Source organism: Narcine bancroftii, chromosome 2 (assembly GCF_036971445.1).
Source record: "Narcine bancroftii isolate sNarBan1 chromosome 2, sNarBan1.hap1, whole genome shotgun sequence".
NCBI lineage: Eukaryota > Metazoa > Chordata > Chondrichthyes > Torpediniformes > Narcinidae > Narcine > Narcine bancroftii.
In genome coordinates this window covers 142,932,462-142,947,786 of record NC_091470.1, presented here as the reverse complement: position 1 = coordinate 142,947,786, position 15,325 = coordinate 142,932,462, and the positions used below count along the sequence as shown (strand labels likewise).

General features: G+C 48.5%; 1 protein-coding gene across 1 annotated transcript; it reads right to left on the bottom strand.

The window, feature by feature from the left end:
* Positions 1-1,117: 1,117 nt before the first annotated feature.
* On the bottom strand, positions 1,118-7,166 carry LOC138754298 (RING finger protein 223). Its single transcript, XM_069918349.1, has 2 exons — positions 6,747-7,166; positions 1,118-3,322 (listed from the first exon to the last, which is right to left on the bottom strand). The coding sequence occupies exon 2, from the start codon at positions 3,313-3,315 to the stop codon at positions 2,629-2,631; it is 687 nt and encodes a 228-aa protein (XP_069774450.1). The 5' UTR covers positions 3,316-3,322; positions 6,747-7,166; the 3' UTR covers positions 1,118-2,628.
* Between the last annotated feature and the right edge of the window lie 8,159 nt (positions 7,167-15,325).

The following is a 15,325-nucleotide window of genomic DNA, read 5'->3' as shown; positions in this document are numbered from 1 at the left end:
GATGCTGGGATTTGGAGGAGAACACCATCTGCTGGAGGAACCCATGGGGTCAAGCAGTGAAGGGGGAAAAGTCTCAGTGAAGGGTTTTCCCCAAATGATGCTGCAGGTTGGGAATTTGGCGTGAATAAAGTTTGTAGTCAGACACTCCTTTTTTTAAAAAAACATCTGACAGGATCAAGTAGCTTTGTAATCTTTGATTCTGCAGGTGCCAACACACTCGTATGGTCTCAGCAGCGCTTGGAGTATTGTGGGCAGTTTTGGACTCCTCATTTAAGAAGGAATGTGTTGGCGTTAGAGGGATTTCAAAGGAAGTTCACAAGGATGATACTGGGAATGAGAGGGTTATCATATGAGGAACATTTGACAGCTCTTGACCTGTATTCATTTGAATTTAGGAGAATGAGGGGGAATCTCAAGGAAACTTTTCAAATGTTGAAAGATGTGGACAGAGCAGATGTAGAAAGGTTGTTGGCCATGGTGGGGGGGGGGGGGGGGGAGGGTTAGTCCTAGAGCAAGAGGACACAACTTTAATATTGAAGGATATCTACTTAGAACAGAAATGCGAAGGACATTCTTCAGCCAGAGGGTGGTGAATCTGTGGAATTTGTTGCCACAGGCAGTAGCAGATGCCAAGTTGTTGGGAGTAGTTAAGGGAGAGATTGATAGGTTCCTGATTAGCCAGGGCATGAAAGGTTATGGGGGTGAAGGCCGGGCAGTGGGGCTGAATGGGGAAATGGATCAGCTCATGATTAAATGGTGAGGCAGGCTCGATGACGGAATGGTCTATTCCTGCACCTATGTCTTATGGTGTGAAGTGATAAGGATTTCTTTTATGCAGAATCTATCATGTTTTTCCTTAAAGCAAGTTTCAATTCTCAGCATAAATTTGAATAAGTGATTAACAGGGAGTCAGAAAAGAACTATGGATGTTAAAAAAAAATCTAATTGGAGAATATTCAATGAACAGCTATTCACATTAAATTGTATGCGTAGCACATTCATTGTCAAGAGGATTTATTCCACTTACCAGTCTTGGGAACCACACAAGTTTTGGGAATCATTCAGATGGTGTGAATCAGTAAGATATCTTATAAGTGATGTAGATATCATGAGGCAATTTAAAAAAAAAGATTTATTATAATATTATAAATAATTTCTGTATAGATATTCCTCAATAGCAAGAGCATTATTTACATCTGAAAAAATCTGGCCAGTACCTGAAACCTAATTGAACAGTCATGAATACAGCTCATTTGATCCTGCGGGACTGGTTTTGCGTTGCATTTGAATGTCTGAGGTCACAGAATTGAAAAATCCGAGTTGAAAAAGATAATTTGTCACAGCCATGATGGGGCTTTTTCTTGAAACAAGCTTCCAAATGTACCATAGAACATTACAGCACTGCACAGGCCCTTCGGCCCTTGATGTTGTGCAGGCCTATATAGTCCTACCAATAAAAAGTACTAAATCCTTCCTGTCTTGGTACCCTAGAAAATGAACACCAGGTTTACTTTTCAAGGCTTATCATTCACAGTCAAATATCACATAAACAATCATTTAACAAGGGACAGTGTTTAAAATGTATTGACAGGTTTTGGCATGCTACAACATTTGGAGTCTCACCTTAACCTGTCAGAAACTCTGAATATTTACTTCTTACTACCCCAATAGTTGCTGGTTTTCCACATTGTGGCTCTCTATACCAAGGAATTACCATACACTTCTCTTTCTAAAACTACTTGCCCAATTGAATTAAGCATCTTTTTAAATTATAAATTTAAATTTAGACCCACAGCCATTTCAGCCCACAAGTCCGTGCCGCCCAATTTACACCTATACCCCTGGGGTGTTTCGAACGGTGGGAGGAAACTGGAACTCCCGGTGAAAACCCACGCAGACACCGGGAGAACGTACAAACTCCTTTCAGACAGACTGGGATTTGAATCCTAGTCCCGATTGCTGGTCCCTGTAAAAACCAACTGTTCCACCAAACGTGCTGTGAATATAGGTTGGCACATTCTACAAATAACCACATAATGTAGATTGAACATGCTTGCATATTCCTGTCCAGGGGAATATTAATGTAGTTTATAGATTTAAGAGTTCTCTGGACTAAAATATTCTCAAATTAAACTTTGAAAAGCACACATAAGGTGCAGATACAAGCAAGTCAATTCCAGTCAACTTGTGGCCACAGAAAGAACATTAAACCAGCTGATGCCTGATTTAGCCCTCAAGTGTTTGCAATGCAATGCAATTTTTTCCCTCACATAATTATTGTTGATGCAAAATTGCAGTCACTGAACAGTAAAGTCACTGGAGTGAAAGTCAAAAGTCTGCAGATGCTGGGATTGTGGTAAAAACCCCTTGAAGAAGGGCTCAAGCTCCAAACTTCCATGGCATGTTTTAATGTCCTTTGGACACTGCAAGACCTGCTGAGTTCCTCCAGACCTTCCGTGTTTTTAGTTAAGTCACTACTCTCTCTCTAGGAAGCTGAAAAACAAAATCCACCTTCAGTAATGGTTTTGCTCTCGCAGAGCAGTTTTGATCCCTCTTTAGAAATCTTTCAGGTTTGAGCAGAAGAGGGAATGTTCAAGAGCTCGACAGCCAGCACTTGCTCAGGGTGTCTCAGAAAGGACTGGTGAAGGGAAGAGGGGTGGTTGCTGGGTCTTGCGTTGGAGCTGCTGGGTCAGGGACACAGCTCAGATTCCTTGTGACAATCATACACTGGACTGGCCAAAGTACAATACCAGCAAATATGATTAAGATCATGATAAAAAGGACCAGTCTCTTCCAGTCACCAAGGAAGGAAAAACAATTTTGTGCTCCGTTCTCAATTTCTGCTGCAGGTGGTGAATTCTCATGTTTGGATTCACCAATGTCAATGCAGATGCAAAAGTCGGTGCTCCCAGTCTCTGTCTCACTCTTCTTGTGACACAGTTTCTTGCCCTCCATCCACACTGCCTCTTCAAGTTGCAGCTGTGGGGGTAGTTTAGCGAGCAAGCTCTGGTTCGTCTGGAGGGCAGGGGGCCCAGGCTCCGACACTACCGTTTTATGCCTGCAAAAGGGGCAGGTGATACCATCAGCCTCTTCTGCAGGCTTTGATGCCATGAGCCGGGACAGGCACTCCAAACAAAATGTGTGCTGGCACTCGAGCAGTTTGGGAGCCTTGAAGATGTTGTCATAGTTGCTGAAGCAGATGATGCATTCCAGCCCTTCCTCAGAATTCCTGTCCAGGCAGTCCGCAGACTTCCCCGCGACATCTTCCAGAGAAGAGGGGCTGGAGGTGTGCCACACCTGGTCTGTGACAGACATTGTGAACCTGAGGAGGAATTGGAAAAAAAGGTCAGTGTTGAGTCAGAACAACAGGACAAGGGGCAGCAGTAAAACAGGACAGTCTGCGGACACCATGATTGCAGTACAAACACAATGCTGGAGAAAGTCAGCAGGTCAAACAGTGTCCTTTAAACAACAAAGGTGCAGATCCAACATTTCAGGCTTCAGCCCTTCATCAAGGTCTGGCACTTGATGGAAGGAGAAGGAAAGAAAAGAATGGACTCAGTAGAATTTCTGGTGTAATTTTGTTGAATGACAACATTGCCTGACTGGATTAATGCAACCTAGATTGTATACCTAAAATGGATGAGAGGGGGGGGTGGGGGGGTGGTTTGGGAGGAAAGGGGGGGGGAGAAAAAGTCACTGTATATGTGTGAAAAGAAATAGTGTATATCATGGCTAATGTGATTTATGGTGTGAAAAATAAAAAAATTTATAAAAAAAAAAAAAAAAAGGTCTGGCACAATGCAGGCAGACACCTGAACAGAATGGTGTGGGGGGGGGGGGAGGGGCAGGGTGCACCGCATGAAGGTAATAGGTGGATAAGGGACGAAGGACAAGGGGGGGGGGTGTGGAGGAGGGTCTGTGAATGGAGAGGGAAGGGGATGGAGACCTGTAAGAAAGACAGAGGGATGGGGAGAGAGGGAGAATGGGGACTGAGCTAGCAGAAACTGGAGAATTGGATGTTAATGGGATCTGGAATAACAGGACAAGGGGCAGCTATGTCACTCAGAGAGGGGGTGTCTCGCTGCCAGCAGAAATGGTACATTTGTACATTCAAAGGCATTTGTTCATATCTATGGACAGGTAAGGTTTATAGGGACCAAATGGGACGAGCCCTGAACACTACCTTGGCAGCATGGACGTGTTGGGGTGTGAGGCCTGTTCCAAGCCACGTTACACCAGACGAAAACAGCATATCCATGCACAACCCAAACCTCTTTCCGTTTTAGCCAGGTGCTGATCTAAACTCGAGGCCCGTGTGAGATTCTGACCACGAGGGAAGCTCTACAACAGGTCATGGTTGAGGTTTTGTTTTTTTTTTAAAACAGAAAAGGTGTCATCTCTCACATTGGAAACAAGTTCTCGACTTGGTTTCCCAGGGTGAGGTGAGCACAGAAACTGCCAGAGGTTGCTGCCGCGGAGCCCACCTTACTCATTGCCTAGTAAAAGTTTGCCCACAAATTAACATTCTCCACTGTAGAACACATGGTCTTGCCAATAGCGAGCAGTAATACACAGGCAACATTTCAACACTGAAAATTTCCACAGAGCAGAAAAAAATCTGTACAGAAAGAAAAGGGGTTAACCTTTCCAACTCTAGGGGTTACAATCTTTTTTAAAAAAGCTTTTGACCTGTCAGGGCAGGAGAAAGGCCAAATGATGCTAACAGACAAGACATTAATACTCAATAAGTCCTGATTGTGAAATAGTAGATTAAAAATCCAGTTTTCTTCCAGGCCGGACCCCACAACGATATTAAATCTACCCATATTTGTATGGACCTGTATGTTTTTCCCCCCTTTTTGTGGGCCCCAAGATCAGCTGCACCCTGGTCAATCGGCCCTGGGAAAATCTCTGTGCTGGCCCATTCCCTTGGTGCCCAATGCACGGGCTTATTTTGCTTCATCCAGGCCCGGTCTGTTAGGTTATGGATCTGCAGTCACTTTCCAGAATGTCCTGTTTTCACTTCACAACTACACATACCTTTTGTAATCTCCAGCAGACAAAGAATTGATGAGGGAAGCATCCTGGGGGAAAGGCTCAGTCACTGCTTGGCACCTTTGGTAACCTGCTGCCCCTTGGTGTTGGACCCCGGCCCATCCGTGGACAAGGTGCCAGAGAAAGGGAAATTCAACGCACAGAGAAAAACACTTTTCTGAACTAAAACCTCGGGCAATTAAACAAACCCGATAAGGAAACCGGCCACAGCCAGCAGAGGTGGGGTGGGGGGGGGGGGGGGGGGGGGGTGGGTGGACGGGCTGTTTGGCCAAATGAAGCCTTCACTTTATGAATAAACTGGCTACTGTGGAGAATCAGAAAATCGGTTTCCCTCTCACTGCTTCCGACTATTAAAACACACCCGTCCTGGAAACTCAGCCGTGAAACAGCGAACCTGACAGAGCAGATACAGGGCCAACACTGCGGGCTTCAGCCCTTCATCAAGGGGGGAGCAAAATGTGCCTCATTGCTGCATAAAGAAGCACCTGCTGATTTCTCCAGCTTTGTGTGTGTTTTTACTTCAGATTCCCGTGTTTTACTTCTGCGAGAGAGGGACAAAGCAGCAGCCAGCTTCAAGTGTTTAATTTCAGGACAATCTCTGCTGGGAATGTTCTGGCAGAGATTCTTCAAAACCCCCATCCAGTCCGCGGGGGGCCAGCCCGCAGTGTCCGCGGGGGGCCAGCCCGCAGTGTCCGCGGGGGGCCAGCCCGCAGTGTCCGCGGGGGGCCAGCCCGCAGTGTCCGCGGGGGGCCAGCCCGCAGTGTCCGAGGGGGTCCAGTCCGCAGTGTCCGAGGGGGACCAGCCCGCAGTGTCCGCGGGGGGCCAGCCCGCAGTGTCCGCGGGGGGCCAGCCCGCAGTGTCCGCGGGGGGCCAGCCCGCAGTGTCCGCGGGGGGCCAGCCCGCAGTGTCCGCGGGGGGCCAGCCCGCAGTGTCCGCGGGGGGCCAGCCCGCAGTGTCCGCGGGGGGGCAGCCCGCAGTGTCCGCGGGGGGCCAGCCCGCAGTGTCCGCGGGGGGCCAGCCCGCAGTGTCCGCGGGGGGCCAGCCCGCAGTGTCCGCGGGGGGCCAGCCCGCAGTGTCCGCGGGGGGCCAGCCCGCAGTGTCCGAGGGGGTCCAGTCCGCAGTGTCCGAGGGGGACCAGCCCGCAGTGTCCGCGGGGGGCCAGCCCGCAGTGTCCGCGGGGGGCCAGCCCGCAGTGTCCGCGGGGGGCCAGCCCGCAGTGTCCGCGGGGGGCCAGCCCGCAGTGTCCGCGGGGGGCCAGCCCGCAGTGTCCGCGGGGGGCCAGCCCGCAGTGTCCGCGGGGGGCCAGCCCGCAGTGTCCGCGGGGGGCCAGTCCGCAGTGTCCGCGGGGGGCCAGTCCGCAGTGTCCGAGGGGGGCCAGCCCGCAGTGTCCGAGGGGGACCAGCCACTGCAGTCCTAAAGAGAAGTCGTTCACAAATAGTTAAAACTGCCAATATTTTCAGTCTCCAGGCATGGGGAGTGGAACTAAACGCACAATTCAGTTTAACAACTTGGAGTACCGCGATGGGTTGAATGGCCTTATGTTCCCCACCCCCCACCACGTTATAACCGGAGGAATATTCGCAGAGAGAACAGCACAGGAACTCGCAACCTCCACTCCCTCGAAATGTGCGTGAAACATTCAGATCAGGAAGAAATCTGTATTCAATGTGAAAAGCGCCTTCACTTACCTTTCCGGAGCAGAAGGGCCGGGGCTGCCTGGACCTGGTACCGGCTCCCCGGACCTGGTTATCGGCCACTGGCTCCCTGAACCTAGTACCGGCTCCCCGGACCTGGTTACTGGTTACCGGCTCCCTGGACCTAGTCTGGTTACTGGTTACCGGCTCCCTGGACCTGGTTACTGGTTACCGGCTCCCTGGACCTGGTACCGGCCGTGAACATGTGGCATCCGTCCGCGCTCCGCTCTTTTATAGAGCAAAGTGGCCGCGCTTCACTTCCTGGTTCCGATTCGGATCGGAGCAGTTTGCACCGCGACCGAGACAGGCTGCTGCTGCTGGAGGTCATTGCCTCTGTGCTGGAGAAACCCAGCCGGTCTGGCAGCCTGCACAGGGGACGTCGACCCTGATGCTTCAGCCCGTTGTCCTCTGGCCCCAGATGCTGCCCTGAATTTCCAGCATTTCTGCAACCCCTTATCTTTGCTCACTGTCTGACCTGCGGGGTTTCTCCAGCACAGAGTTTGTTCCGGGGGAGGGGGGGAGGGGGAGGCTTCATCAGAATCCCAGCTTATTGTCATGAACAAGTCATGAAATTCATTGTTTTGCGCAGCATCACAGAGCAAATATTCATATCAACCACCTTCCAACAATAAATTAAAATAGTGCAGGAAAAGTCCAAGTCAGGTAGAGTCAGTGGTGGGGAAGAAGCTGTCCTTGTACCATTGAGTCCTCATCTTTAGACTCCTGTGCCTTTTCCCAGCAGAGTGAAGAGGGCCTTGGTGCAAAACAGGCAGACACACAACCAGACATTCTCACCGCCCGGGGGAAGAAGCTGTTTATCAGCCTGGTGGAGCTGGCTCTGACCCTCCTGGATCTTCCCCCACGTGAACAGCTGAAAGATGCCGTGTGCAGGGTGGAAGGGGTCAAACATGACAGAGCCTGGGACATCAGAGCAGGAGTTTTTTCCATCAATAAATTCCCTAACCAACATCCCCGTATTCTGGAAGACCAACGGATTCCGGGCAGACCAAAGTGTGTCTTTCACCGAGTGAAAGACCATCAAGTCTTTCTGCAGGTCTAGGTGTGGGGATGAACCGTGACAAAGTCACGGACACACTCTTAGTCAATCTGCATTCTGCAAAGATAGAAGTGAGGACCTCCTTGCTGTTGACTGGAAGGCCGTGTGTATTGGGGGTGAGATTCTAACAGGGCAGCATTGGTTAACTACTGAACTGCTTAACTCAGTGGAACTATTCATGCAACAATCTCTCCTGCACACCATCCTTCATGGCAGACGCTGGAAATCGAACATAGCCTGTTTGTGCTGTTATCGTCTACATTTGCTTCCTAACTCTTTCATTCAACGCCAACTATACAATGCCTGCAACCGGCCGTGTCCAGTTCCTGCTGATCTGCGGTGATGGTTGCGCTAAGAGACCTGCATGTTTAAGAAAGACCCGTTCAATGCTGGTGGCAGGAGAAACCCACAAGGAAGTTCCCTGCCAGCAACTACCAGCTTTGCCTGAGGAAAATGTCCCCAGGGGGGATTTACAGATGTGAATAAGAATAAGATAAAAACAGAGACTACTCCAAGTGTTTAGCCCATTGGTGAGCGCAGGCTTGGTCCTGTCTGCGTGGAGTTTGCACGTTCTCCCTGTGCCCACAGAGTTTCCTCGGGGATCCCTAGTTTCCGTTTACATCCCAGTCAAGTTCAGGTTTTAAGGCTCCTTTTATTGTTACATTGTAATATATTAAACTTGTAACATACTTTAAGGCAGACATGAGTATCCCATGTGTATCCCATGAGCCAGTCTCCAGCAGCCCGTGGGGAGGGGGAGGGGTGGGTGGGGGGGGAGTTCCTCAACCACAAGTCGCCTGCAGCCTGTGGGGTCCCTCGCTGGTCCGCCATCCAACTTGAACATCTCGGACCCGACCTTCAATAAGGAGTGGATATGCCGGCCCGACCAGCAGTTGGGAAACCCTCACACCATCTGCCATGGAAAGTCAGGACACTACAGATGCTGCAAATCTGAGATAAAAATCGATAAAGCTGGAAACCCTCATCAGGTCAGTAGGAAGAGAAACTACGTGAAGGTTTCAGGTCAGTGACCCGTCAGCAGATCGGGTAGGAAATATCAATGGGCTGACATGCGGCAGGGTGAAAGCCCCGCACCCCGAAGTGGCACTCATCTTGACAAGGGGCACAGGAGATCACCTGCTGCCCCAAACACTGGGGGAGGACCTGGATGTGAGGGGAAGGGAACTGTGCCAGATGGTTCCTACTCTACTCTAGACGTGGCTGAAACCGCTCTTTTGTTTGGCCAACAACCACCCCACAAGGAGAACCTCCTAGTGGCCCCCTCCACTCCGGGCACCTGTAGATCAGGAGTGCATCCTGAGGTTGAGGAGCAACCCCTTTCAGGGACTGAGACCGCTCTTTCCAAAGGCTGGCGAACTTGAGAGATAAAGACGGTTTTAACATTGGGTATTTCTCCACAGCTACAAGTGCAGAGCTACAGGAAACTTAAACCTTTTCCCTCTCCTCGCACTTTGTCATCCTGCAAACCCTCAACCTAGTCAGATATGCGCAAATTAAGGGGTGCCGGCTCAAAGAGCTGAATAACCATCTGTAAATCAGTTTACTGGAGGGATACAGCACAGAAACAGCCCTTTCTGGCCCACCAGCTCATGCCTGCCCAAATGCACCCATTAATCGACAAACCTCGTCCGACTCTGGAACGTGGGGGGGAAGGCGGAGGAAACCCGCGCAGACATGAGGAGAATGGACAAACTTGTTGCGGACAATGGTGGGTTCGAACCCACCAAACTCTTTTCCCCCTTTCTGCCCTCGGCAGATGCACAAGCTTCACCCAACGGGCACTTCTGTCCAGTCTTGTCGAGGCGGATCGGAGAGCGCCAGGGTTTGAACCCATTCTGTCTGTAGTTGATAGGTTCTCGCCACTTTGGCGTGGGTTTCCCCAGGGGCTCGGGTTTCGTCCTATCATTCGAGATGTGCCGGGGGTTGTAGGTTAATTGGGTGACAGCAAAGACTCGTGGGCTGTTACCGTGCAGTATGGCAAATAAAAATGTTTTAACTGAGGAGTCGCTGAGCAGTGGAGACAACATTTATTATGTGCATTATAAAGAGGAGGTCGAAGGGAACAAGATCGTGGATGAGAGAGGAAGGGGGAAACGTTTGGATAAAGAATTCCTGGCACAGGATGACCTTCCAGACCAGAAGGAAATCAAATTGCTCAAGAGCCGGTGTGTTATCAATATCCCAGTATATTGTGAAATGATTCCTTGATTGCTGTACAATGACTCAATATTTGTTAAAAAAAAACAAAGCAATTATACCTTTAAATTGCCCAAAACATCTTAACTGAAATAAAAAAAACAAGTGGATAGGCAGATGTTCAGAAGATTGCACTTGAGGTTTAGGTAAGGTACTAATTTAAAATGAAAATCAGGAAGTGTGATGTGCTTGAACGTTGAGGATGTTGGAAACACTCAGCAGGTCGGGCAGCATGTGGAGAGAGAGGGAGAGTTCGTATCCCAGGGCAGTGGGACCCGGATTACAGACCCTGTTTAAAGGAGGGCGCGAACCACCACACGAGAGATTCCCAAGGTGGGCGCTGGTGCGATATATGCCCTGCCCTATGGGCGGTGGAAAGATCCGAGGGGGCGGTGAGGAAAGTGGGGAGGGAGGTGGTCGGAACCTTCCATCTGGTAACTATAGAGTTTGCTGCAAAGTTTAATGGAGAAACCGGTGCAGTAATTTTCAGGCCAGACTCGGGGTGGCCCCCATGTTGCACTGGCATGGCTCACCCCCACACTCAGCGCTAAAACTCGCCCTCAGCCCCACCACTAACCCTCCCCTCTCAGCACCAACACTAACCCCCCCCCTCATGTGCCATCACCAACTCTCCTCTCACCTCCACCACTAACCCCCCTCAGCGCCACCACTAACTCCCCCCCCCCCCTCAACCCCACCACTAATCCTCCCTCTCAGTGATGCCACTAACCATCCCCCCCACCCCCGCGCCGTTGTCTGGTCGCAGGTCGTTCTGAATATGGCCTGAGAAAGGGCGGCAGATGTAAATAGTTGTGGAACCTGTTTGTATTTCTGGGCAGTGGGACCTGATCACTGCCGCTGTAAAGTGGCAGCGAACAGTGCAGCAAATAGGATCAGTCTGAGGGTCACAGTTAAGGCTGGCATAAACTCACTGAACTTCAGGACCCCACTCCAGTTATTTGCTGGTGCTTTGCCCATTTGCTCCATGCCCCTGTAACAGCGTCCTTTCTTTCGCCAACCTTTGTAAACCTCTCTGTGCCTTTCGCTGGTCATCGCTGGTACGATGCATTTTGCCAACAGTTGGACCTTGAGCTTCCTGCCTGCAGTAAACGTGTGTGGAACGGCAGGAGAATGGTTCGCCATGTAAGAACAACAGCAGCAAGTCAACATGGTGTAAAAACTACCAACGAAAGTCCAGTCATCCAGCACACACTTCATTCCTGATCTTCCAGACTATTAGACACTATCCCACTTCAACACACAAAAAATTTACTTTTTACAAATATCATAAACTATAGTAGATTAACAATTTTACTGTTGAACCTCGTTAGTTTCTGGAGAGTTTAGGATCCAGGTGAGTTTCAAGGAAGGGAGGAATTAATAGAAACGGTAGCATGGGCCTCGGTGAGATCAAAGGGACTACAAGAACCAGAGTTTGGGTGAGTTTAAAGTGGGTGGGAGAAGCATGCTCCAGGTACGTCCACCAATCAGTTTCACTGAATACCACATTCGAAAAGTTTGGTCTTTGGTTAAATGTATGCATCAACTTGAAAGTCACCCTTTTGGTCGTTCAGCACATGGAGATGTCCGAGAGGGATTCCTGCCAACTGGCACATTCCAGGCCTCAGGAGGATGCACTGAGGCTTGGCGCGGTCAACACGAGGGCGCTGCAAGGAAGGACCACAGTCTCGAGTCCTCCCATCACTGGGAGATGAAGGTTGAAGGGCTGAGATCAAGAGGAAGTCCCTCAAACAACAGGGGGTGGGGGTGGGGGTGGGGGGGGGGAGAAGTGTCACAGGGGATGGCAATGGTATAAATAGAAATGAATGTAACAATGTTCAGTGATAGAAATGTATGGATACAAACCTCAGGGTGGGATGAGACTTAGAAAGAATTTCCTCTTGTAAATAATTTATTGTGAATAATGCCTATTTTTGGTTAAAATAATGTATAATTTAAAAAGAGGAACAAGGAACTGAGTTTGTTCTCCTGATGCTTTTTGATCTTTTATGTGTTTACCTTCAGCTTGTTTCATGTTTCTCCAATGTACTGAATCAAAGAAATGCTTGACAATAAATCCAGCTGAATTATTCATTTCCTGGTTCTGGAGAGATTCTGAGCTGGAATCTTACATTAAACTGAGAAAACACAGTGTCAAAAGGACATGGGAGATGGTGTTAGCTTGTAGAATTCAGGATAGAACTGGCTGACCATGGGATGTGAGTGTGATATTATGATCTGATAAGAAACTATACGGGGCGTAGCAGAACCAGATGTCGAAACACTCTGTAGGTGCCAATAACCTTGTTATCTGCGCACCTCACTCATTATGTCAGTTTGTTCCAGCTCTCCCAAATTACTCACAGATTTCTCCAAATATCTGCAATGCCTAGATGTTCGACATTTTGCTTTGAAGCTTTTCTCCAATTTAATCAGTCCAAGCTCTGGTCATGTATGTTGAATTTTACCTGGTGTTCAGTGTGACCACACTCATGACTCATGATTAAATGGAGGGGTGTGTGTGTGTGTGTGTGTGTGTGTGTGTGTGTGTGTGTGGTTGTCTCTAAGTGTGTGGGTGTGATCTCTCTCTCTCTCTCTCTCTCTTTCTCTCTCTCTCTCTCTTTCCTGAGAATAACAGAGGGACCTTAGGGTGCAAATCCATACATCCCTCAAGGTTGCTGCACAGGTTGATAGGATAGTTAAGAAGGCCAATGGGATGCTGGGTTTCATTAATAGGGGGATTGAGTTCAAAAGTAGAGAGGTCATGTTGCAACTCTACAAATCTCTGGTAAGACCACACTTGGAGTACTGTGTTCCGTTCTGGTCACCTCATTATAGGAAGGAAGGGGGAAGCTATGGAGATGGGGATAGAGGAGATTTACCAGGATGATGCCTGGATTGGGAAACCAGTCTTATGAGGCCAGGTTAGCAGAGCTGGGACTTCTCTCTAATGGAAGGATGAGAGGAGATTCGATAGAGGTAGACAAGATCAGGGTCGATGGCAAGGGGGGGGGGGCATCTATGGGGATTGCCCCCCTAAGCGAGGTGCTGTGCCTCCCATTCAGTCACAGCCATTGTTCACCGTCAGACCCACCCCTGCCCCCACCTGCGTCATTGGCGTGTGCCAAGCGTCCCTTGTGTCTAGTGAAATCAGACACATAAAAGCAGCCTCCCCTCACCTACATTGCAGGGGCAGATGATGTTAATGTTCATCAGCGGGTTGGACCCAGCATCCAACAGCACCCTCCCCACCAATGATCAAGTTTATGAGCGTTGCCCTGTGCCCCCCTCTCTAGCATACTAATGACCCCCTCTCACATTCGTTCTGGCGCCAACCCTGAACAAGATTATGAAAGACAAAAATAGGGTGGGCAGCCAGCACCTGTCTCCCAGGGGAGGAAAAGCAAACACCAGAGGACATGTGTATGAAGAAGGGAGGGAAGTTTAGGGGAGATGTCAGGGGTAAGTTTACTACACAGAGAGTTGTGAAAGCCTGGAATGCCTTGCCAGGGGTGGTGGTGGAGGCTGGAACATTGGGGGCAATTTAAGACAGACACACAAATGAAAGAAAAATAGAGGGTTATGGGATAGGGGGGGTTTAGTACTTTTTTTTAGGAAGGAATATATGGGTCGGCACAATATCGAGGCCGAAGGGCCTGTACAGCGCTATAGTTACGAGGATGTTGCCAGGACTCAGGGGGTGGGGGGGGCAGGGGGTGGGGGGGGGCAGGGGGTGGGGGGGGCAGGGGGTGGGGGGGGCAGGTGGTGGGGGCTTTATTCTTTGGAACACAGGATGAGAAGTGATCTCATGAGAGTAATAAATTGGGTGAATACACAGTGTCTTTTGTTCAGAGAAGGGGAATCAGTAACCCGAGGACAGATGTTTAAGGCAAGGTTGAAGAGATTTACCAGGAACCTATTTACACAGAGGGTGGTGGGTACCTGGAGCGAGCTGCTGGAGGAGGTTATTGAGGCAGGTACCATTGGATGGATACATGGACAGGATGGGCTAAACGCAGGCAGGTGGAATTAGTGTGGGTGGGACATATAGGTCAGCATGAGAAAGTTGGACCGAAGGGCCTGTTTCCTCATTGGCTCTGGGAGCCAATGCCACTGTTCAGCACTAAGCCCAAAAGTACAAGAGTTTTTCTGTGCGTTCATTCAATATTGACTGACAATATTAAATCTGATTCTCCTGTCGCTGTGTCAATTGTAGAAGAGCTGGCCAATTCAAAGATGCAGTAGCCCTGAGGAAACAGCAGGATGGTTTATTATCGACACTGACAAAGCTATTGTGCAGCATTAAAGTTTTCCAGGAAATTGCTTTATGTGACTAAAAAAAACACATTTGTGGAGGATTTTTTTTGCTTCGAGCCTCAAGCCGACATTTCCTTTATTGATACTTTTATCTTTGTCGCAAGATGATATTACAAGTGGAAACGGTGTAAAATGGATGATGATTTTACAAGTGGAAACAGTGTAAAATGGATGATGATTAATACCTGTTGCAACTTTAATTGTTTCAATGTAAACAAGCAGATTGATCTTTGTACATATAATTTGGGCATGTGAGAAAGTGGAAAAGTTTTGGGAAGATCTAAATCAGGTATTAAATAAAATCATAAAAAGCCACATACCAAAAAATCCAGAGATCTTTCTTCTAAGTAATATAAGAAGTAAAGAATTAGGCCTCAAACTGGATGAAGCACAAAAAAGATTTATTATGATAGCCTTAGCTGTAGCAAAAAAATGTATAATGTCAACTTGGAAATCAGAAGATAGACTGAGAGTACAGCAATGGTGCATGGAAATGAATAAATGTATTCCATTGGAAAAAATAACATATAATGTAAAAAATAATGTCACAGTATTCAAACAAATTTGGTAACCGTACATGGAACACAACGGAGAGGGCCTACTGCGGACCTCCACCCCCTAAAATGACAGAATGAGAAGAAGAAATGAACTGTCCCAGTGTGAAAAAGTAGATGACACAATTTTCTTGTCTATTTTCATTGTGTGATGACATTGTTTAATGGGTTTATTGTATATGTTGAACTTTTAGTGGGTAGGGAGGGGGTGGGAAGGAGGGAGGGAAGGGAGGGGGGAAAAAGGAGAGAAAATGACACTGTGTATATTCAAGAGGGAAATATTTGTGTGTATTTTGGTTAATATGGTTCATAGTGTGAAAAATAAAAAAAATTTTTTAAAAAGAGCAGATTGATCTTTGAATATTTGGGAATAGCAAGTTTGGGGATTTGATTAAACCTTGGGCTTGTGTGTTTCAGAGAAGTGTAAA